At 41.9% G+C, this 25,897-nt stretch overlaps 1 protein-coding gene across 1 annotated transcript in view; it reads left to right on the top strand.

The window, feature by feature from the left end:
* The window catches only part of F13A1 (coagulation factor XIII A chain), a 171,951-nt gene that overhangs the window by 91,917 nt on the left and 54,137 nt on the right, over positions 1-25,897 (top strand). The window contains exons 8-11 of the mRNA XM_075585799.1: positions 3,498-3,636; positions 6,866-6,969; positions 18,089-18,177; positions 18,859-19,012. Of these exons, the coding sequence (XP_075441914.1) occupies positions 3,498-3,636; positions 6,866-6,969; positions 18,089-18,177; positions 18,859-19,012 (486 nt within the window). The remainder of the gene's footprint in view (positions 1-3,497; positions 3,637-6,865; positions 6,970-18,088; positions 18,178-18,858; positions 19,013-25,897) is intronic.

Below are 25,897 nucleotides of genomic sequence, written 5' to 3'. Positions count from 1 at the left end.
CGGCGTACCTGAATACGTTGGTCCACTCTAATCGCCAGAGTGATGAGATCCTCCAAAAGACCTGGCCTGGGTTGGAGAGCAAGTACATCCTTGATGCTGTCTGACAGTCCTTGCCAGAATACGGCGATGTAGGCCTCCTGTTCCCAGTTGGTCTCTGCTGCAAGGTTCCGGAACTCTATGGCATATTCAGTCACCAGTCTTCGCCCTTGAGTAATCTGTAAAAGAGAAGAAGACGCCACCTCCCGACGTGCGGGGGAATCAAACACTTGCCTGAATTCCGTCTTGAAGGCTGAGTAATTCTGGGTAAGGTCATCTCGCCGCTCCCAGATAGGGGAGGCCCAAGCCAGTGCGCTACCCGTCAACAGATTATAAACGTAGGCCACCTTCTTTCGGCCAGTAGAAAACTGGTGGGGGGCCATTTCAAATTGTACCTCACATTGATTAATGAAGCCCCGAAAATCTTGAGATTCACCTGAGTAAGGTTTGGGCTTAGGAATCCTCATATCTAATTCAGTCTGGTCTGCGTCTTGTGGGCTCGACATAATGTTACGCCGGTGCTGCCCGCAGACCAGACCCGTCCCCTGTGCTGAGGTGGGACGTAGGGATACACGCACCCGCAGCAAAGGGAGCACGTCCGGAGTGTGGTGTTAGTGTTGCCAGGCCAGGTATAGTAAGGAAGACAATACTTGCCGGTACCGGTAGTAGAGGAGGAGTAGTTATTGCCGTTGCCAAGATCAGGGATTGGAGAGTTGCAGATGGTCGAAGGTATAAGCCGTGTTACAGGGATGCCAGAAGTTACGAAGTCCAAGTAGAGCCGAAGTCGAGAGCCAGAGGGGGTAGTCGTCCAATCCGCGTCAATACCTGAGGAGTCACTGAGAGAGTAGTCAAATGCTTCCATACAGAACTATGTCGAGCGACGAGTGATGGGAAGCACAGGCATAATAAGGGAAAAGGGGGCAGGCCTGGAGGACTGCAAGGAGTCCTCCCTGATAGGAGGGAGGTGTTACAGCCCAGCTGAGTGTAATCATTGATTTGCATGGAACTGTGTGATGCTTGGGGGCGACGCCTCACTGCAGGAGCAGTGGTTAAAAGTGCTCTGTTAGGCGTGTGCTCTGTAAGCTGGGAATGCATGCACATAACGTCTGGGGCTGGCGTGCGTTTGTGCGTGGATTCGGTGACTGACACGCGTATGCGCATGGGGACAGAGACAGATGCACGTGTGCGCATAGAGCGCGGAGCTGGGGACACACGCAGAGGCTGCGGTTCAACAGGCACCTCTTCGGTTGGTGCAATCCTGTGATGGCGAGGAGCCAGAGTGCCAGTGGCAGACAATGGAGATATGTGGGAATTGCGCTGCAGACGCTTGGACGCCTGAGTACCGACGGGAGGTGAGTAATGGTCGCGCTGACGGCGCTTAGACACCAGATTCCTTACAAAAGGTGTCATCCAGCAAGGAAGTTGTCTTCTGGAGTGGCAACTCAATAAATATGATCTAAAGTCTTACTCCACATGTATTTATTATTGAACTGCATCATGGCATGATACTATTTTGGACACGTTGTCCTTCTTCTCTGGTTTTCTTCTTCTTCATTAGAATGCCACCTTGCAGAAGAGTCCAAGCTTTCTTGGAAGCAGCTGAGTGAGTAAAGACACTGACTGGCACTGAGTTTGAAGCAGGGGGTTCAGCTCCTTGTGACCTTGGGCAAGTCACTTTATCTCCCTGTAACCAAAAACATAGATTATAAGATCTACGGGGCAGGGACTGTGTCTGCCAAATGTCTCTGTAAAGCGCTACGTAAAACTAGCAGCGCTATTCAAGAACAAACAATTATTATTATTGTGTTACTATTGTATTGTATGTCTTTATTTATATAGCGCCAAAAGTGTACTCAGCGCTTCACAAAGAATACAGTACAGGGAATTATAATAATACAATAAGTGCAGCAAAAATCAGACAATGGGAAAGGAAATCCCTGCCCCGAAGAGCTTACAATCTAAGAGTTTTGAGGGGAAACTTACAGAGAGAGCAGGTGAGGGAATAAGTGCTGTAGAGGAGTGTGCTTGGCCACAATGGGTGGTATAAGTGACTGTGGGACAATAGCCATGAGTGCAGGCTATTGGGATGCTTGATTTGTGGGGCAAGTTTCAAGGTTGGTCAGTGTTAAATGAAAAGGTTAACACCATTTACAGTCACATCTTACTGCTATGGCCAAACTGCCTTCACTACGTCATAGTTAATGATAATGGTGATGCATTTCTGACAAGACATGAGGAAAATTGCTGTAGTTCTCAGTGTGTAAAAGCTGACACCCATTCCTAAACATTCTGGGCAGTGCTCTTCCATAAAATACCTTCATATGTCAGAACGTGTTTTATGGAATAACACCGTTTAGTAAAACATATTCTTATATAGTTATATATTTAGTAAAACATATCTTACATAAAGGTGTTTTCTTCATGTGTCTTCATTTTTTTTAGACTAAGGGGTACATTTTTTATAACCTGAAGCTGCTTTTCAGGCAGCCAAAAATCCCTATTAAAGCCAATGGGACTTTTTTCAAAGGCCCGAATGGTGAGTATATATTGAATTTACCCCTAAGAGCAATGGTTCTTAAATCCTGATCCCTGGAACACCAGTGGTCCCTGTAGACCATAAGAGGCGATGTCCTAAGCCTTTTAAATGTCACTTCATGCTTTCTGGTTCCATTACATTTGATACAACTGTGCTCAGAAAATGGTGCAATGCATCAAAATAAACTTTCTCTGCTCCAAAGTTTCCGGAGTTCATAATCCCCAAAATCAGGAATTAGATTTTGTCTCAATGTGGCAACAAACCAAGAGATTGAGAAAACTCTGTTAATGGTCATAGTATTGTAAAGGAAAGCACAACATGATAGTAAAACACAGAATTGAAGCAAGTTACACATGCATTATTGTCACTGTTTAAGTATAAAGGATAAAAATGCTGTTAAATGTTTTCGCCTGACCATTTTAGAAGGACTAGAAACATTATTAAACGGGGGATTTAGAGAAAGGCTCAATCACAAAAAAAGCAAAAGCAAAAAAAGTCTGAGTAGTATCTTCTTTCCTACTACTGTAATCAACATCAGTTACCCCCTTATTTAGAGCACTTTCCTGCTCTTCCCCATTACTTCTCATTGATATTAATCTGTGTTTTTAGCCTAATCCTGTCCTTCACCAGGCCTCTTTCTTTTCTGCTTTGTTTCTCATCTCTTCTTCTCTTCTGTTCTTGGTCTGTCAACTCCAAGACTTGTATTTTTGCTGTTAAATTTCAGTGGACGCTATTTATTTACTAATTACACCAGTCTTTTAGATTGTTAAATGAGTTAGAATAGTTTTTACTGAGTTCTGAAGATTATCTGTTTGCAGTCAGGTTTTTTCAATAAATAGCTGTGGCTTCTGGCCCATTCAGGTGATATGTATCTAGCAACTCAGAGGTTACTATGATTATCCAAGCTGTCTTTCTCTGCTTATAGTTTTGCGATGCCTTGGAATACCTGCACGACTTGTTACCAATTATTTCTCGGCGCATGACAACGATGCTAATTTACAAACTGATGTCTATCTTAATGAGGATGGAAAAACTAATACTACACTCACAAAGGACTCAATCTGGTAGGTGATAAATGTGCACAATGCATGTATTTTTATTAAAGTTATACAGTTTGAATGGGACTGCCAGGGACCCCCGTTGTGTTAATCTGATGGGCCATTATCCTGTCTGCAGAAATGTCACTGAAATGTTGCAGCATGTACCCAGCATGTACCTGGGTCTTGTTGGTGATTGCCCCAGATTTTCCAAGGCACGTTTTAGAATACTTATCGGTGCACCTGTAGCACGTTGATTTTGGAGATATTGGCAAGAGGGACGCACTTCTGGAAGTTTGTTTAATAAAATTGTTCTAAAATGTTTGTTGATTATAGAAGCCTCCAGGTCAAAACTAAGACGAAAATGTACATAATCTAAAAAAACAATATGTTTTAATAAAAATATATATGTTTTAAAATATGTGTTAAGAGAATGTTACATACCTGATGATGGCTATTTTCGGAAAATACTGTAGTAAGTAATATGTGGGAAGATTAAGTGTTTGATATCTGCACATAAACAAACTCTTTTTACACAGAGCGAAAATATTCCAATTTAAGTATTAAAAAGTCAAGGAAAAGTGTGCAAGGGAGTAAAGATTAAGGCGTAAAGTAAGAAATGTACAGTACTTTTGAGAGAGGACTTTGAGTCTTATCCTGCCCAAAAGGAAAGGTACATTAGAAATGTGTATCAAGATGAGAAAGATTATCTAATTGTTTAATTATCTTTTATTGCCGTTGGAATAAAGCCTTGAATCAATGTTTTAAACTCTGCCAAAAAAACATTTGTCCCAATGATTATCCTGGCAACAATAAAATATTTATTTATTGTACATTTTTTCAATCATATTTTGTTATAACAAATATTGGGATTTTCATTTCGCAATTTATTGCACAATAATAATAATAAAAAAAAAACCCCTTCCATTTGACATTGGACAACATAACATTTGGAAGAGAACAACTGCTGTGTTTGAAGAAAATACTCCCCATAATGTTTTGCTGAGAGTTAGTGTAGTGAATATGTTATTATTATGACTTGTAACTTAATGACGTTTCCTATTTTGTATCAGCTGTAATAGGATGACCTCTTTCTATGCTCTCTAATGCTAGCAAAAGATACAATTTATTGGGCTGAAGCACAGTGCACGGTCATCAAAAATGCAAGATTTGTAGATGAGTTTCCTTGAATAATTCTTTTTCTATGCTTCTGCCTCATTATATTTCTCCATTGACAAGTTTTCCTTGATCCGAGAATTCATTCTTGCTTTGAAATGCCTTGTTAGACAAGCCTTAGATCGTTCGTCCTGACTTCTTTCTGTTTCTCTTTTTTTTTGCCCATTATTAATGAAATGGTCAGAGTTGAACTATTCTGTTTTTTAATGACATTTTTACTGCTGATAATTTTATGAATGAGGAATGCATAAGTGGGTACTTGAATGAAATCAGTTTCTCCAGACTTGGCAGGGTGCAGATAATTTAAAAAAACAAAATTATCCATATGCTTGTATAAGAATATTGCTTGCATTTGATGTATTTTGAATAGACACATAATAGAGACTAATACTAGACAAATGCTAGGTACACATTTGAGCAACCCATGTCTCTGCTCCCTATTTTCTTTATAGTTTACACAAAATAGATTAAAGTGAGAAGTAAAATGCATCCAGGTTGCCTCCTGACGGGTCCATAGACATGGGACAGAAAATAGATGGTTTCATTCAATTACCCTCCAAATAAATAGTGGGCACATAAACTCTCACTCACCCCATACTGTACCTGTCTGAAGTAAAATTGCAATTAAAGTGTTTTTTTGTTGTTGTTTTTTACAACTTCAGGATATATAACTTTAGTTGCAAAAACAAAGGGATCTATTTTTCAGGCTCCTTGGTGGTATATAAATGGAACTCAAGGAAGTTTATAGGTATAAGACATGGGCTATGATACAAGACCAGTTGTATATGTTTAAGGCAACAAACCTAACCAGACAACTACAGTATACTCATTATTTAGAATCTAAAAGTGAAGATCACTTGTAAAATATGTATTTTTATTTACAATAGCATAGCAATGTAAACTTTCCACGATGACATTTGAATATTGGATATTTCCCATGGAAGAATATATTATTATAAATGGGAAACTGCCCTCATTTGATCTGTTGAGAAACAGGTTGGGATACCTGAAGATATCAGTGAATTTTATTATTTGATTATTTACTGTATTAAACGCGCATTACAGATGCTGCATGCAATGTGCCACCACATTTTTCTTCATCTAAAAGAAGGGTCCCTCTGACCGGCACAAGCCGGACAAAAATGTTTTTTAATTTGTGGTGTTACCTTTATATACCCTTTAAATGTTATAATCTTCTTATATGAATACGTTCGACTTGCTTCATGTTGTGAACCTGAAAAACCATGTACGGAGCACTTTACAAAACATTACAATAGGAGGTGAATACACAACAAACAATGGGAATACGTGCAACAGGTCAATGACCACATAAGGCAAAAGGAGACCCTGCCCCAAAGAGCTTACAATTCAAGTATTATGTATATTTAGGCTTACCGACACATTACGAGGTCAAGCAAATCTGGAGTTTGTAGCAGAGGCGTAAAACGTGTAATGAGCTGCTTCTTTTAACAGGGGGATTTTCAGCTGGGTTTTGAATGAGGAAAGTGAAGGTGCTTGACGAATATTTAGTGGAAGAACGTTCCATAGATAGGGAAAGATTAGGGGACAAGGTTTTAAGGCGGGAGAGGGCTGTAGAGGTAAAACGTACAAAGATGCGACAACCTTAGGTTGAGCATAAGAGATAAGTAGGTGTGTAACGAAAGATTGGAGGTGAAGAGGAGTATAGAATCTTAAAAGAATGGAGGATAATTTAGTAGATTATGCTGAAATTAATTTAAATAATTTCACTCCAGCTTTGGTATGCCTTTAGTAGAAGATTGGGTTTTGCTCTGTTGAGTAGTTTCTGGGCATCTAGCACTGGTATGAGGGACATTTGATTATTATTATGATAGATAGATAGATAGATAGATAGATAGATAGATAGATAGATAGATAGATAGATAGATAGATAGATAGATAGACAGATAGACAGATAGACAGATAGACAGATAGACAGATAGACAGATAGACAGATAGATAATAGATAGATAATAGATAGATAATAGATAGATAATAGATAGATAATAGATAGATAACATCTCGTTATATTGTAATATTGTTTTCTGGTTATTGCTACAAGGAACTATCATTGCTGGAATGAAGCCTGGATGACACGACCTGACCTTCCTGTTGGCTTTGGAGGATGGCAAGCTGTGGATGCTACCCCTCAGGAGACTAGTGATGGTAATTATTACTACATTTTGTTCCAAGATCTGCTGATAGAATATATTGTTTGGTATAATTAATCGTGGTGATGATGAATCCCTTATTTGACAGTAGTGCTATTGAAAACAATGGTTACGGAGATAATGAATGCATTATTTAACACTAACGGGATAATAATGTCGACTACTTCTGTACAACATTCGGCTACGGCCCCAGTCACTGCGTGCATGTGCGCGTCGGAGCACCTGGCGGCACATGCACCAGTTTAAGTCGCGATCTGCAGTCCTCGGGTCGCAATGGGATGTGCGTCCAGAGAAAAGCAGGGGGAGCAAAGACAAGATTTTTGGCAGGGGCGTGGCGGGGGCGCAGCCATGATGTCACATGGCTGGTTTGCCCTCATTGGTTGAACCGCCGCTGTGACGTAGCCAATGCTGCACCAAAAGACACATTTCTTGTCTTTTGACAAAGGTGGTCTCGCATCGTGCTTTCTGCAGGCGCGCTCGGGCAGTGACTGGGACCAGCACCATAGAAGGCTGTATCTTGTTTGCGCCGCGCATGACATAATGCGAGCAGTGGGGGCGAGGCCTTAGTCTTAACATGAAGTTAAGTTAGGTTAGCACCACATCAAATTACTTAACCCTAACCCTAGACTTTATTAATGCAAATCTTGGTGGAACAGCTACCAATTATTTTCATTTTGGTTAACATTGTAAAAGTGGTTAATGTTTTAAAATCATTGAAATAACATGTCCTGAATAATAATATTACATTGTATTGTATGTCTTTATTTATATAGCGCCAAAAGTGTACTCAGCGCTTCACAATGAATACAGTACAGGGAATTATAATTATACAATATGTGCAGCAAAATCAGACAATAGGAAAGGAAATCCCTGCCCCGAAGAGCTTACAATCTAAGAGGTTTAATGGGAAACTTACAGAGACAGCAGGTGAGGGAGTAAGTGCTGTAGATGGCAGTGCTTTGTCACAATGGGTGGTAGGAGTGACTGAATGTGGGACATTAGCCATGAGGGCAGGCTATTGGGATGCTTGATTTGTGGGGTAAAATTTAAGGAAGGTCAGTGTTAAATAAAAAGGTTAACACCATTTACAGGGGAAGAGGTGGCAGGGAGGCATGAGTGAGATCAGGTGTATATGTCTGGCTTCAGGCTTAGGGAAGATCCCCAGCAGCAGGAAGGAGTAGATGAGGGTGTGAATAGAGGATTGGTGTGGGTGTTTTTTATTGCGGGGTATAGAAGTTGTTGGGAGAGAGGTGTATAAATAATGGTGCAGTGGGGAGTGGAGATGTTGTAGAGAACAGAAATGCTCACAAAGGAGTGAGGAAACAGAAAAAGAAATAGGGCGGGCATAGTGAGATGCAGGAGGAGAGAGTTCCAAGGTACTGGAGGATAAAAGTGTACAAATAAATCACAGATGTTAAAAGTTAATGTCTCACAGTGGCAACGTTGTAATGCAGAGTCCAGATCTTCCTCCAATCTTCACCTCCAATTTCCAACTTACAGTAGTCTACGTTAGGGCCAAACAGCATAAGACCGTGCCCTGTGGCCATCAGCTAGTCCCGTGATCGCGGCGGATCATGGACTGCTGCTCGTCAGGGCCCCGTTGCAGATACAAGCCTGTCTTCCCTCGATCACTGGATGCTGCCACCTCTGATGACGTCAGCTGCTGACGTCAATTCCCGACGACCGTTTCACTTATCCCTACGCTTCTTCAGCATCCAGTGATCGAGGGAAGACAGGCTTGTATCTGCAACGGGGCCCTGACGAGCAGCAGTCCATGATCCGCCGCGATCACGGGACTAGCTGATAGCCACAGGGCACGGTCTTATGCTGTTTGGCCCTAACGTAGACTAAGTGTATTTACCACTGCACATATTGGTTGTACTTGGGATCCGTTGCGATCAAGTGGCATATTTGCAGACATACTGCACGGCTCCGCTTATACTAAACAGACGTTATATGTGTACGCACACAACATATTTGCAGACATACTGCACGGCTCCGCTTATACTAAACAGATGTTATATCTGTATGCACACAATATATCAATATTGCCCAGTCTAGATACTGACCAAGTGTAATATCAACTGTGAACATTTGGTCAATCTATGCAACCATAATACCGTCTGTCAGTCTACCTTTGTGCTAAGTGATTTACATCTGTATATGGCTGAAGTGTTTGAGAGTATGTTGCTACACCGACACACACTTTGATACACAACAATATCAAAGAGATAACTCTCAGTGTGAGGAATAACAGAGCTCATATACATATTGTTTCATAAAGCTAACACCCTCCATTTGATCACTATACTATTTTGGTTCTCAATAGAAAACACCGATATGGATGCATGTGAGTCAGTAGGACTATATTAATAGAGGATATCCAATTTGGACACTGACCACTTTAGCCACCTTTGAACGGGTTTTTTTTAACAAGTTTTGAATGATGTGTATGTGTTTTTAATAAGTAATGACTTGAATAAAACTTTATTATTTTTCTTCAGATTTATTGGTACTACTAGGGCTATCTATTCCCTATACAGTCAATACAGGTAATTTTCCTGTTGGATAATTGTCATCCTGAATAATATATTCCGGCATTGAGTGCTTAACTTTGGGGAACCTTTTTTGATCCCTCTTGGATCACACCGACAATTTATGCCAATTAGTCCCTTTAAAGCACCTGCCTACACCTACTATCCAATGTATATTATAGGATGAGCGGTCCCATTCCCCTTTAGAGTTTTGATCCCAACACTGCCTGCTGTTACCAGGACTGATATGTCAGGATAGGGCAGAATAGTAGCCACACTCGGCTAAGGCTACATACAATTTTGATTAAACTTTTCATAATTGTTAGTTAAAGTGTCCCCATGCATTTCAAGCATGCTGAAACAATTTTTCAGCTCTACTGTAGTTGAAATTTGCTGCTGTTATTCTTGTGGTTATTGAAGTTGATTGTTTTGGCCTTTCTAATCAGTTTTCTTCTTTCCAATTTCGCACTCACATGTATCTTGCAGTGAGCACTTCTTGTGTCAAAACGATTTAGGACTGTTCAGTCTTCAATCATGTGTTTCTTGTTAGTTAGGATTGTAACGCTCGCGCTGCCCACTGTAGACGGACGTTCACAGAGGTACACACTTGGAGTCGTTTTATAATGTGAAATTATAATAAGGCTTTATTGTGCCTTTTCCTTTTCATCAGGAAATTCATCCAAACACAGGGGGGGGGGGGAACAAAGCTTCCATTCACTTGGGAATATTTCTAGTGAAACCCTATGCAATAATTCACATCTCCCTTAGTCAAGCAGTTCTCGCAGCCCCAAAACATATAACATGAAATAAGCAGATATAAGCAGTCTCTTAAGAATAAAAGTCTTATCTGTTTCTTGGAGAGAAAATCTCACTTCCTGGTTCAGCTTCAGGTGTAGTAGTTTTCCCTGTGTGTAGTAATTTGCCCTTCCCCTTTATCTTTTTGAATTCAGCTCTGCTGTGCAGAGCTCAAGACTGGTCAGCTCCAGAGATCTGGGTTTCTTTTGGTCAGTCTCTCCTGGGACTCAAGAACCTCTGCTCTGTCTCTCCAATGGTCAGCTCTCAGTCAGAGCTAGGGAGGAGTTACTTCCTGTCTCAAAGGCAGGCTTTTTCTACTACCTGTAATCAGGCAGGTGGTGCTAGTTAATTTGCTACCAGCAGTTAACCACCACACTGCTGGATTAGAGGCACCGTTGTGAACAGGGATAAGTCCCCTGTTACATACCTCCCCAGTTTGTGGGAATCTCGGGCTTACCACGGCCAAAGCCCATCCTTCCACTCTCATTGGAGATCTTTCTGTGACTTGAATGAGAGTGGATGGAGGAAGAGAACCTTCTGTCCTGCTGGGATTGGAGCCCTTTCTCCAGTTTATTTTTGTCTCCTCCCGAAGGTGCTTGAGATCAGCACTCCCCAGTCGCTCGAGGAGGACTTTTTCCACGTAAAGTCTTTTTATCGCGTGCGTGGTCATGAGATTTCTGTTGCGTTGGGCACTCTTCTTTTTATAGACAAAGTGTATGGCAACAGTTGTAGAGCAGTTAGGACTAGCCCTTAGAGTTTTCGGCTCTTCTCCACACCAGGGAGTCGCCAGTTCACCTTCTTTGGGACTGAGTTGCACCTCCACCTCCTTTTCCAGAGAACGTCCTATTTTTTCAGCTTCCTCAGCTAAGGATTTTTCTGGCTTTGATTCTGCACTCCTACATCTGTTTGTTGCCTGTTGGGCAGCTGTAGGTTTGGCTAGTGCTTTCTTAGGTGGCTGTATTAGAGTCTCCTTCATATTCTGGAGCTCCGTAATTTTTGTTGTCAAGGTTGCCGCTGTGTCTGTTTCCTCCTTGGTGTACTGACTCAAGGGAATGGAATAGTCTCTCTGTCTCTCCAGCTCTTGCTCCAGTTTCTGAGCCTTCTCACGCTCCCTCTCATACAGAGTCACCTGGTATCGAAGCTCCGCCTCCAATGATGCTCTGAAGACATGCAGCGTGGTCTTTAGCTCCTCATACTGCTCTGTGGGGACGTACTGGGTATTCAGACATTCCCGCAGCGCTTGTACCTCTTTAGCAGCCTGCAGCTTTTCTTCCTGCAGCGTTTGCTGCTTCTCCTCAGCATACTGGAGGTGTGTACGCAGACCTTGCAGTTGGTTCTGCAGTTGGTGCTCTGCTTCAAACATTTCCTCTTTCAAAAGTTTATTTATTTCTTTAAGAGCCTGCAGCTCTTCATTCTTTCCCTTGACGTATTCTGTCAACTCAGAATTTTCTTTTTTCCATCTTAAATTTTCTCTTTTTTCAGTCTCTGTACTATTCAGGGCTTCCTTGCAGTCCACCTTCCATTTTTGCACATCTGCTTGGAGGCGGGCTGTCTCCTGTCGTGAGACTTCCATCTCCAGGTTTAAGTTCTGAAGCTCCTTCTGAGAGACTTTGAGATCTAAGTTAAGATGTAGGATAGTTTTCCTTGAAATGTCCAGCTCCTCCGTGAGACTGTGTAGTTCCTTTCTGGAAATTTCCAGGTCTGTGCGGCAGCTGTTGGTCTCATGATGTGAGGCATCCAGTGCTCTGTGGAGTGTCTGAGCCTCTTTCTGAGCTACGTCCACCTCTATCTGGACTCTGTTGACCTCCTGTTGTGAGGCATTCAACTCTATGCGCAGAGTGTGAACCTCTTGCTGGAAGACTGTCATCTGCTTCAGTGCCTCCTCATACTTCCGCTTTAGCGTAGCCACCATTTTGTCAGATTGGCTCTGCTTTACATCCATGGCGGAAATAGTAGCCTTTGTAGTATCTAGCTCAGTCTTGAGATCCTCCAATTCGGTCTTGGCCGCAGAGTAAATTGCGAGCAGTCTTCTGTAGCTCAGCATTATTATTTTTTTCCCTTTCCAATTCTTCACAGAGCAGATCACAGTCATGCCTGGCAATTTTCAGGGCGTCTTCAGGGCTGGTCAAGGGATCGTCACTCACTGGTTCCGGCTTCACTTCCCTGGGATGGTTGGTTGAGGGTTCCTCAATGTTGGCACCGGACAGACACTTCTTTGGTGTACACGACTTCTGCCTTGGGCCCTCTGGATATTCGGTTAACCGTGGGACGATTTCTCCATTTTTCCTAGGCTGCAGGGCAACTCGGTTCCCCTTTTTCTCCACAGGATCTGCGGACGTGTCTGTTACTTCCATGGTAAGTGAAGAACTACTTTTCTTTTTCTTTCTTTTTGATTTGGATGACACTGTCCCTTCAGGGATACTGGGGTCTCCATCTTCATTTGAAGTTTTAGCAGCTTCATTATATACGCCAGGCTTTTCTTGCAGCTGCTTTAGCTGACAGAAATATGCGGTGATCCACTGCTCCCGCTCTTTCTCCTGCTGATCATATTCGTCAAAGGGAGCGGTCTTTTCGGTTCGTGTCGAGTTCAGACACCCCCACCATTCTTGGGGTGTTTTTTGGGTGTGACTCGGTTCCGGTCCCGCGTAAGAGATGTCTTCCTCTTTATTGGACTGGAAGGGCCACTCTTACGTGGGGTAGGGTTCATTACAGAAAAATGTCCTCCATTTTTAGGCTATCAGGAGGCGCTATTGCAGCTGTTGCCACTGTATTTGCTAGAACCCCCAATTGTGGTAGTCCTACAGATGGGCATATTTTGCTTGTAGAGGTCGTAGCTCTCACAGGCATCTCTGTAGACTTTTCTTTCTTGGATAATTTTTTTTTTTTCAATATCAGCAGTACTGTGCATGCATTTTCTTTTATCAGGTATACAAGATTGTGCAGTTGCTAGGTAAAAAAAGTCTATTTGCTATACACCATGTATTTGCTAGGTGCAATCCCTCCGCTTCAGCAACAGAATTTGGTTTTCTGCCTGAGTTCAGTAATTTTCAGTCTCATCTTTGGGTATTATGGCATTCACACTTTGGGTGTCTGTTTTGCTCCCAAGATAATAGGCATACTTTTTTACTTGCAGAAAAAAAAACATTCTTTGCAGTGGACTCAACACTCGGCAATTGGCTTTGAAAAATCTTTTCCTTCATAAGGCAATTTTACACTCAGCATTTGTTTGCTAAAAATTCTCCTGCTTCAGCACAGTCTTGTATCAATTTTCACACTTTTCTGCATATACTCCATTCACAGCTGGTCGCCCTATGCGGTGTGGCAACCTTTATTTGCAAAATCAGTACCACTCGTGGGTCACCATCTGTATTCACTGCTTCAGCGAAACTTTTTGAAAACAACAAACACCTATCCCTTGTAAGGGCTGACTCACTTCTTGAACCCTGACTATGGCTGGATGCCAAAACCCCTATATCAATGACCATATTACGCTTTGTGATAGGAAAATAAAGTTTTAGCTGCTTCAGCAGTCTCTCTCCTCTTGGGATTGGGGCAAAGAGTCCATCTGTGGTTTTGTAAGTTTCAATGCAGTGTAAGTTTCAGTGGTGTAAGTTTCAGTGGTGTGTACACCTTTAACTCTGCCTCTGCTGCATGAGAGGTTTTTTTTTTGTTTGTTTTTTCCGAGTTGTTTAGGCAAAAAAGCATAACAAAAAATTTCACATAAAAACTCCGGTCCTTTTTAATTACAAGGACACCTCTTATCCCGCTTCTGACACCAAATGTAGATGGACGTTCACAGAGGTACACACTTGGAGTCGTTTATAATGTGAAATTATAATAAGGCTTTATTGTGCCTTTTCCTTTTCATCAGGAAATTCATCCAAACACAGGGGGGGAACAAAGCTTCCATTCACTTGGGAGTATTTCTAGTGAAACCCTATGCAATAATTCACATCTCCCTTAGTCAAGCAGTTCTCGCAGCCCCAAAACATATAACATGAAATAAGCAGATATAAGCAGTCTCTTAAGAATAAAAGTCTTATCTGTTTCTTGGAGGGAAAATCTCACTTCCTGGTTCAGCTTCAGGTGTAGTAGTTTTCCCTGTGTCTTGAATTCAGCTCTGCTGTGCAGAGCTCAAGACCGGTCAGCTCCAGAGATCTGGGTTTCTTTTGGTCAGTCTCTCCTGGGACTCAAGAACCTCTGCTCTGTCTCTCCAATGGTCAGCTCTCAGTCAGAGCTAGGGAGGAGTTACTTCCTGTCTCAAAGGCAGGCTTTTTCTACTACCTGTAATCAGGCAGGTGGTGCTAGTTAATTTGCTACCAGCAGTTAACCACCACACTGCTGGATTAGAGGCACCTTTGTGAACAGGGATCAGTCCCCTGTTACACCCACAAACAAGACAAGACCCCGGCACTGAGTTGGGAAGGTATAACACCACACACCCACAGCAGAGGAGGCGTGCCTGGAAGGCGGATAGTCTAGCGTTGCCGGGTCTGGGTTGGAAAGTGTAGGAGATGCGGTATACTTGTCGTGTTCTTGGATTGGTGAGAGAGCAGGATAGTAGGGGTCCGTAAACCGTGGTCTTGGATTGTAGAGAGTAGAGTAGTCCGAGTCCGTATGCCATGTTCAAGGGTATTGTATTGTATGTCTTTATTTATATAGCGCCATTAATGTACATAGCGCTTCACAGTAATAATACATGTGGAAATCAAATAAATAACAGATAATATAAATAACAGAGCATGGGAATAAGTGCTTCAGACATAAAAGTAACATTAAAGAAGAGGAGTCCCTGCTCCGAGGAGCTTACAGTCTAATTGGTGGGTAGGGAGAAAGTACAGAGACAGTAGGAGGGAGTTCTGGTAAGTGCGTCTGCAGGGGGCCAAGCTTTATGTATCATGTGTTCAGAATATCCACAGTGCTATTCATATGCTTCTTTAAGCAGATGTGTCTTAAGGTGGGTCTTAAAGGTGGATAGAGAGGGTGCTAGTCGGGTACTGAGGGAAAGGGCATTCCAGAGGTGTGGGGCAGTCAGTGAAAAATGTTTAAGGCAGGAGAGGGCTTTAGATACAAAGGGGGTAGAAAGAAAACATCCTTGAGAAGAACGCAAGTGTCTGGATGGAGGGTAGGAGAGATCGCCGTAGTCGAGGGTATGCCAAAGTCCAAAATCCAGAAGGGTCCACTAACAAGTCGAGAGGTTAACTGCAAGACAAAACTAGAGCAAAGCACAACTGAAGTGAGCGCCACGAGGCTACATAGGATTATGCTGAGCAAAGTATGAGAGTAACCAGGAAATACATAAAGGGAGGACTAGCCAATGAGGACAGGGGTTAGAGTGTAGATGCGACCCCAGCAGAAGCTGGGTTTGACTGCAGGAGACAAAGCAGGCATGTACTTGCCACGCAGCCGGGGATCGTTGCACGTCATCGCGTGTGCGTGCCGTGCGGGAGAGATGTGTGATGCGTGTGGGAGGCGGAGCCAGGTTCCGTGAGGCAGCTAGAAGAGCTGCGGGTGCCCGCGCGATCTGTAATGAGAGCGGGGGTGCGTGCATGGGCAGGAACAGTGGCCGCAGCGGCAGGTAAGGAGGGAACACGTCGCAAAGGACGTGTTCCCCGATTCCTTACAAGGATATAGTCAATTTCATTCTTTATTCCATTGGGTCCGCTGCATATAAATTTTCTATTTAGATTCTTCTTAAAGAATGAATTCATGATGTAGACGTTTTCACATTTTGCAAATTCTATCAATCTTTCTCTTTGTTTATTCCTGTTACCGTAACCATACATACCAACTGATGCTTTATCTTTTTGCTTTTTGAGAACCAATTTTTGCATTGAAATTTTCCAGAAGTTGGTTGATTTTATGGTACAGGTCGTCCACTTCATTGTCCGTGTGACTTTGTGTTGGGGAATACACCTTAATCACTTAAAGCCTGTATCTCTTTGTCAACTGAATGCCGATTCTGGCTTCTCTTTCCGATCAGCTTTCATACTCTATTATGATGTTTTTCAATCTCTTGTTAATGATTAAGCTTATTGCCCTGTTTCTTCCATTTGTTTGTACATGTTTATAACAGGTGTCAGCTTTTAAGCTAAATTAGGCCCTCGTCTTTTCTTCTAACTTCACATGCCACCAATAGCCCATTTAATGTTTTGAAGCCCATCTTCCAGTGCTGCTGCACTGGAAAGAGTCTGGCAGTTGTGGTTTGAGGTTTGAATGAAGGTGGCAATGGGTGTTAAAGACGATGTATAGTGGCACTTGTGCTGGTAAGTTCAACCATACTATGAAACCTTGAACAATATACCCGGGTAAAGTTGGAAATGAGGCCAGCATAAAAAGTAAGGCCTCCAAAAAGCTGTGGCACTCATTGTCTGGAGACCTGACTCAACTCTGCCTACCAGTGTACAGTACACTACTATGATTATATATATAATTAAAATAATTATTATGTTCCCCTTAGTTTATTTCTGAGCACGTGAGTAACTGTATATGTGATCAGAGTGAGATATTCCACTGTGTCATCTGTTGAATCAAATTCACATTTTCTCCATAATCCAAAATGAAAGCTTTCTAATGAGTTTTGGCAAAGCACAAAAATTAAAACCAAAACACACGGTCAAGTTCACATCTCTAATATGTATATATTGTGATGCCCACACCATGTTGCAGTATCTTTTAGTTCCAATTTAAGGCAGGAAACACTGTATCTCTCTATATGGGGTTTATTTACAGGGATTAAATCATACACCAACCGGCCCACCGGCCCTTTAAGTCAAAACAAAACATAAAAAGAACACCTATTCCCTTTAAGGAAAATAACTCAACTTTGCTTCAGCCCTTTCTAATGACGACTGGACAACTATACTGGTTCCCAGCTTAAAATATGTAGTACCATATGCACCCCACCTGAACAGTCTTAAGCACATCAATATAGCGTCTCTCTTATCTGTTATTCCATTGGAGTAGACGTCCCCGCTATTCTTTATTGGCTATAGGCTAACAGTGGAGGTTTTTTGTTGCCTTTTTTTTTTGCCTTTTTCACCCACCATAACTTAAAATGTATATGGTAAGCCTACCCAGCTTAGAAATATTGCAAAGCAAGTAAAAACCAACCTCACACTGATGATACCCATCAAGGCTGAAACATGTCTGTGAGTGGTTTGATTTGTTTTGCTAGTCCCATGCTGTGCTAAAAGCTGTGTGAACGGCGATGCATTTGCTTAAATGGGCTCCCTGTGAATGGATTTTCCAGGCAAAAGGTGACACATTGTGTGCTCATTTGCATGTCATTTCCCAGAATTCCTTGCTGCAGTGGGAGCACTGTATGCTAGGTGATAATGGTTGGAAGGCAGAGTTGCAGACCTGTCTAAGATATGTGAATGTGCTCACAAGTGATATTCTTTATTTTATATGTATGTACAGTATGGAGAGAGAGAGAGAGACAGAGAGAGACACACAGAGAGAGACACAGAGAGAGAGACACAGAGAGAGAGAGACACAGAGAGAGAGAGAGAGAGAGAGAGAGAGAGAGAGAGACACAGAGAGCAATAGTGAAATGTTTTGCATACAGACAGCAGTCACCAAGTACTAAAATAGAAGGTCTTCTTATGCAAATAGAGGATATCTGAAAGTAACCTTAGGGGGTTGGAGGGTACTGCTGAGAGCATGTGTATGATTATCTATAACTGTAAGGCCGAATCACTCAACGAAAAATCTAATAGTCTTTAATAGAATGTATTCTTGATTCAGTATAATATCTAATCTTGACTCTCTCCGAGTCCACAGGTATGTTTAGATGTGGTCCTGCATCGGTTCAAGCCATTAAACATGGCCACGTCTGCTTCCAGTTTGACACACCTTTTATTTATTCTGAGGTATGCCGTTTATCTTCTTCATTTGTACTACACGTATACAAAGTGGATTACAAGTATCATCTTTTATCATTTTGGTAGTAGTAATATATTAACCACCTTAGGTTAGTTTTTAGATACATAATTAGGGTAGAGTGTTGGCAATTTAAGTGATTCCTACATTTCATTTTATATAGATATATTGTTATAAATTTCAGTTTTATGGCCCCACGAGCAGATCCATTTTGATCAATTCTGATCCATTGAGACAATGTATATTTATCACTTTGATAGTTTCGGTATGGTTTTGAACTCTTGCAAAGTAGTATTTTAAAAGAACAGCATGGGTAACTTGGTAATATATGAACAAATAAATGGATGATATGCCCAACTAAACTGCCAAGTAGACTGTCATAGAATTTACCAACATTCACACACCGGTATATTGGAGAATGCAAATGGACCCTTCCTTTAATGCTATTGTAAGTCAAACTTGCAAAATAATACTTTCACAAACACAAAGAAATTATCTTGGTTTGAGCATACTGTATGAAGCTCATGCCGACTACAGCGACAAGTATTTGGGTGAGGATTTAAAAGGAAATTCAACTAAAGGGAACATTTTGTTTGTAACAAAATCAAGTACATACCAATAAAAAGAAAATGTCTGTTTAGTAATTTAATACTTATATTGTATAATTTCAGGTAAACAGTGATATTGTTTACTCCAAGATAATGAAGGATGGAACGAAAGTAGTTGAGTTTATTGACAAAACACATGTGGGTCAAAGAATTATGACTAAAGAAATTGGAGGAAATGGTTCACAGGACTTAACTGATTTCTACAAATTCTCTGAAGGTAATTTAGTATTTTACATCTACTCTTAAAGGACATCTAACACTTGATCTACATTTGATTTAAAGGGGAAAATGTAGATTAAATTGTTCTGTTCAAGTTTGACCCAAAGCAACAATAAGTGTTACAGTGTATATCTATCTATCTATCTATCTATCTATCTATCTATCTATCTATCTATCTATCTATATATCATTTTATTTCAGAATCATTGGCAAACCATACCCCCATTCTACTTATGCTCAAATTTATTATACAGTTAACAGTCATTTGCGCCGTTGTTTCCCCCCTTTCCCTATATATATATATATATATATATATATATATATATATATATATATATATATATATATATATATATATATATATATGTTTAGTGTCACTAATGTAAATATATATATTAATATATATATATATATATATATATATATATTAATATATATATTTACATTAGTGACACTAAACATATCAAACACTGTCACATTAAGAAACAAAAGAAATCATACAAATAACATCTACTCCTTTAAGGAGTCTAACTCACAGCATATCCCTATCTGCAATGTTGGCTGGGTAAGCCAGTTCCCAACATTAAATAACACACGCATATAACATCGAATTCTTAACTGTCAGATGGGGATAGCGTCCCAATATATTCTCAGGTGCTGCAACACTTGAGGGGGCCGTCTACCCCGAACTGGATCCTATGGAGCAGCATCCTCCCAGCCTCCAGGCTCTAAGAGAGAAGGAAGCAACAAATATAACTGTAATATATTCCTGTTCCTCAATTAGGAGAGCAGGTGAGGGAAACCAGAACCTTTGTAAAGTTGGGTATGGATTTCCTATCCACCAGCCTCAGTGACTGTGAATCTTTGGGGTGGATCACATCCATACTATGGCCGCACTTTCTTCTATAAATCAGGCAAAAAGCTGCCCACTATCCTGGGACTATGTCACTATATATATATATATAGGGCGTGGGCACCGTGGCATGGTGACGTCACATCACGTTGAGCAGTTGATCCCGAGCAAGCAGCAGCTAGTAGGAGCGCTCCGGCAGCACTGGCAGCTCTGTGTACCAGCAGGAGCAGAGGAAGAGAGCTAATCCAGCTAAGTATCACGCATAGAGTTGTGATTTACTAATGTGACTACATTTGCTGACACTAGCTACAGGGACTCCCAGTAGTTATTGACAGCGATGTTGGAGCTGTGTTGTTTGGAAGCAAGCAACGTTCATATGACAGTTTAGTAACAGGGAATCCCCCATCAATTTGGCAATTTAGCCATTATCACAGATTGCTATGATATTGTTTCTCTGGTCTACTGTTACCATATAATCATTGTCACTAGTCATAGGGACTCCCAGTACTTGTTGAGAGCGATGTTGGAGCTCTGCTACTTGCAAGCAAGTAGCGTTCATATGATAGCTTATGTGTGAGGGAATCCCCATCTGCTAAACGGCAATTCAGTATGAACACTACTTTTGCTTTCATGGTCTGCGGTTGCAGTCATACACAGTGCTGTACACATTATGTGGCTGTTGACGCTCCTCTAGCTGTTTACATATATGACAATAATTTGCTAACTGTTTTGAACTTGTTATTATCATAATCAGGCAGGAGGTACATCCAGCGATTAACGCTTTATAGTTCAGGCATTTAGTGACTCTGTGCAATCAATTAGCACTCTTGTTTGGGTTCTAGACCATCAGCTCAACGTGTTTTAATATTTTATTAATATTTTTATTATTTTTTCACTTTTCACCTTGGTTTTTCACTATAGCATTGTTAGAAAATTTAAAAATGTTTATTGTGATGTGCACCCTAAATGTACTTCTGTGAATGCTCTTGTGACTTTATCACGTGATCATTCAATTGTTAATGATATTAACTTCTGTACATAGGTAGCACTCACTTAGTGTTATTTAACACTTGGTAATTTATACTTATTTGTGTATTTGATAGTGAGCGGTGTGCAATACTTTGTGTTAAGCACAATTAACCCTTTGTGTGCCCTTGAGACATAGCTACTACGTTACTGGGTCTTTCACTACAGGGGCCCCATGATGTAGTAGCTAAGTCATAAAGTCCCTGCTCATTTTTCTATAGGAGATTGTGCTCTGCGCTCCTGCTGACCACAGAACCCTATCTATAATGAAGTGGAACAGAAGGATCGCGAGGGCCTGGGGGGTCGTGACACTAGTGTTGCAGCCCCACCGATATTCAAATGGTTTATACCAAGTTTAGGTATTGTTTTGGGATAGTATTCTTCAATTAAGTAATTTCCCAGAATCCCTTGCTGCAGTGGGAGCACTGTATGCTACTGTATGTGATAATGGTTGAAAGTGAGGGTTGCAGACCTGTCTAAGACATGTGAATGGGCTTACAAGTGATATTCTTTATTGGCTATATGCTAACAGTGGAGGTTTTTTGTTGCATTTTCACCCACCATAACTTAAAATGTATTTACACACACACAGGGAAAAGCGTCCCAAAAGAGCACTCTGGTATACAAAAATGAACAATGCTTTATTATAATCACAATCACTAAAATCATAAATAAAACAGTCTCACTGATCCTACCAGTGTACAAATGTATGGATAACCTCTGGAAGACTCAGTAAAAAGTAAAGTGCTAGGTGAAACTAGAGACGTAAAAAGCTATCATTGGCTAAAGGGAATGAAGGGAGGGGACAGGCAGAAATATAGCCTCAAGCCAACAAGACCGTCCGTTCATTAACAAGGTCATGTATGGAACAAAACATCCCCCAAAAACAGCAAAAGTGCCCCCTGAAAGGGTCACAGAGATGAATAGTGATACCACAATAATCAAGCACTATAATTATGATGAAGTTAGAGAGGAATCTAAGGGCTCGTTCAGGGTGCCTGCTTTGGCATATGGAGGGCGCGCGTCCGCGAGTGCGCGCGTTGCTGGTGTAGGAGACGTCCGATCATTCCCTGCCGACAGCCTGGGCGTTCTGTCGTTCAGTGGGCGTGTCTTTGACGTCACATCCTAATCCTCCCGGCCACAGACAGAGAGCAGGGATGAGGTGTTGCAGCCTTGAAATCATTCTGAAGAATGATTTCATTGGCTGCCTTGGTCCCTGTGACGCTGCTTCAGCTGCAGTAAACGAAATTTTCGTTTACTGAAGCTGTCGTCAGCGGCAACTCCTGGCTTCGGAGGCAGGCCAGTAGCTACCCTGACAACAAGTATTCAATTTGAATACTTTGTTGCTCACGGCAGCACGCACGTCAGCACGCCCTGCCCCCGAAGCCAGCACCTTGAACGAGGCCTAAACAAGCAAAAAGGCAAACTGCATCATGAGTTTGAAATAGAAAGATCACCGGACAAGTCTCCCCCACAATAGGATTCAGAGATTAGAAGTAATCGCAGAGGAGGGAACACCTCCCCTCCTAAGAAGAGAAGAAGGGCGTGGCGGAAGAAGATGGAAGAAGACGGAGAAGACCCCAAACAAGAAAAGAAGACCCCAAGACAGACGGGAAGGATTACAAATAGAAGAAAGAAGACACAGACGTGGATTGTAAGGGTTTATTATTTTATGCTTACCTGTGGATTGGTTCCAGTGCTTCCGGGTCGCCTGGATTTCGGTGAGTGGGCATCTAATGGTGAGTAAACAAAAGAAAAGTTTATTATTTTTACTTTTACAGGTTTTTTAGAGTTTTGATTCATGTCTTTTATTTTTTCAGTCCCATTTAATCCCGTGAATGTATCTATGTATATACATACATTCACGGACACTGAATGGGTGTATTGTATGTGATTTTTGTATGTAAATACATTGTATTTTATGCTCTATTTTTGCCCCTGTATTTTATGTATATCTATCTATATGGATAGACCTACAGGGATAATAATTGATTGTTTTGCTAATGTTTATGTTCTTTTCATGTATGGCTAATGTATTTATCAGCTTTATTTTGTCATTGTTGTGAATAATGTAATTTGTATTTAGTTACAGGTTATTTGTAATGGCTTATTTCTGGTAGTTAGATTAGAATGATGGTGGTTACTTTAAATTAGAATTCTTTTGGCAATGGTTTGGCTTTGGGAATTGAATAGGGAATTGTATAATTGATTTATATTGTATTGTAATTGTTTGAGGAAATGGATTAATTGATTGATGGTAATTGTATTGATGTTGCTTAGTTTCTATTTGATTTTCATGATGGCATTGGTGGTTAGGGGACATTGTTCATAGTGTACTTTATTGTTACATATATTTTGCATAGTGTTACATGATGCACAGATTAATCGCATCATGTACACACTCAATGCAATTGTGTGACATCTCATATACATTTGTGTAGTTGCTGGTTTGTTGGTTTATATTTACAATCGATGCTGGATTTATTGTAACATGCAATTCGGTGATTTTAAGATTAAGAATTCATGTTTTGATTTATGCATGTTTTATATGCTTAATAATGGGCAAATAATATATTATCCATATCTGGATAATAGTTATTTTGCACATTATTGTACTGTATGTGTTGGGGGGGCTGGGGGGGCGAATGGTGTATTGAATGTAAAGGTCCGGTTTATTTTTTTTACATACAGGGTTGGTTCCTCAGGTCTGCGATAGACCTCTGGAGACCACCTGAGGTGTCCTCGGGCATCTCACGGGTACCAGGCTGCGTGGTCCACAGAGGACACCTGCGGGGAAGAACCAGTGGCCACACATCTGTGGGGGCACCGCGGACCCGTAGGGACCACCCGTGGGCTGCCAGACCCCCGTGGGAACCACCCGAGGCCCCTCAGACACCTGTGGGTCTGACCCAGGGCCCCCAGACATCCACGGGCCTACCGTGGGGACCCAATTGTGGCCCACAGTGACCCGCGGAGACCACCTGGTGGGCCATGGCACCTGGCAGGACCCACCAACAGGCCTCCAGACCCTGTATGAAACAAGTTGCTGGTAACCTGTAGGTCTGTGAGGTGTCCCGTCAGGCCCACCGGGGACTCACGTGGGCCTGGGGTATGAACCCTGTATGTAAAAGAATAAATCATGTATTTATGGGGGGCACAGGGGGTGGGTTATGTATTTAATAAATAGAATGATGTTTATTGTGGGGCTTTGTATTGTTTTTATTGTGGTTACTGGGGGAGGGGGGAGGGGGGAGGGGGTATTGGCCCCAAGGGTATGTGGGTAGGCCTCCCGGCTGGGTAGTGAGTGAGAGTGGTTAGGCCTCACGGGGTGGGGGGTTAGTGGGGGAGGGTATGTAGGCTTTCCGAGTTGTGGGTGAGGGTGGGTTAACCCCTTAATGACTGTAGCGGTTAATAACCGCTATGGTGATTAAGGGGTTAGGGGACATTACATTGACTATTGTGATTGTTGTGCATGTTTTGCAGCACCTGAGGGGCATGGGCAGGATGAAGATGAGGCTGAAGACGGCCTTCATCATGGGTGCCTGTAAAAGGTAAGTGTCATATATATTGACTTTATTTATTGTAATTTATATGTATTTAAAATGGGCAAATGCATTATTATCCATACTGTATGTGGATAATAGTTATTTTGCCCATTACTGTATTGTATGTGTTAGGGGGCGGGGGGGATGTGTGTTGTATATTGTTATGTTTATTGGGGGCAATTGGCCCGAATAAACATGCTATTGTGCCTTAACCCCTTCATTGCCTTAGCGGTTGGCCGCTAAGGTAATGGAGCTGCTTTAATGTATTTTTATTAATAGTGTGCGGGAGCAGGAGCTGAACCGCATTGATTTCTGCCTTTGGGACCCCCTGCTTCCCGAGTTACAGGCCCCGGTTTGGGGCAGCGGAGGCCAGTGTCGCCGCCATCTTTATAGAGCCCACGTCGCGTCTTGGACGCTATAAAGATGGCGGCGTCACTGGCCTCCGATGCCCCATACCGGGGCCTGTAACTCGGGAAGCAGGGGGTCTCTGAGGCAGAAATCAATGCGGTTCAGCTCGGGACCCCCTGCTCCCGCACACTATTATTAAAATGTACATTAATGCAGCTTCATTACCATAGCGGATAGCCGCTACGGTAATGAATTATTGTTTATTGTCATGTGTGTTTTGACAGTAGTATAGATGTGTAGGGGGTCTCCTGAGCTGAACCGCATTGGTTTCAGCCTCGGGCACCCCCTACTTCCGGAGATACAGGCCCCTTTATGGGGTGCCGGTATCCCCTGCAGAATGTAAATATCCCGGTCACGTGACGCGGAAGCTTTAAAGTGCAGGGGATACCGGCACCCCATAACGGTGCCTGTATCGCCTGAAGTAGGGGGTCCTCGGACCTGAAACCAATGCGGTTCAACTCCGGAGACCCCCTGCTCATGTACACTATAATTAAATGTATTTATTTAGTGTACGATCGCCTGTAACAGCCTTGCATGGAGATGGCAAATCTCCATGCAAATGTAACATGCAGCTTTTTTTCCTATCAGGTAGCGTACGGGAACTTTAAGTGCGATAGCAGAGGAAAAAAAGCTTGCACGCACGATAAGCCAGTTTTGGGCACGTCCGATAGAAAATGCGCTGCCGGCTTCATTTTTTATCGGATGTGCTAATTTTTTTCAGGCCAGCGCGAAAGCTCGGAGCTTAGTGCATAGCCCCCATAGTGTTGGTTGCTTGCATCCTTGAATTCCGTAGTTGTTTCATAAATTTATAAGCAGAGCAGGAGCAACAGGAGAAAAAACCATTGTGAACACTTCTTTTTTTAAAAAGCTCTCCAGCACAGTGGCACAATAATGACTGTGTACCAGTTTTTCTGTCAAATTCAGGGCCTTTCTGCTGACCATATTGATTGAGTTCCCTCATTTCTTATTAAGGTCAGAGTCTGTCATTAATGCAAACCAATATTTTTTGGAGTATCTGTTTACAGTTGGACCATTGATGGTTATACGTCCC

The sequence above is a fragment of the Ascaphus truei genome, chromosome 2 (assembly GCF_040206685.1).
Source record: "Ascaphus truei isolate aAscTru1 chromosome 2, aAscTru1.hap1, whole genome shotgun sequence".
Lineage (NCBI taxonomy): Eukaryota > Metazoa > Chordata > Amphibia > Anura > Ascaphidae > Ascaphus > Ascaphus truei.
The sequence above is the reverse complement of the archived record's forward strand: the minus strand, read 5'-3'. Positions and strand labels throughout refer to the sequence as shown.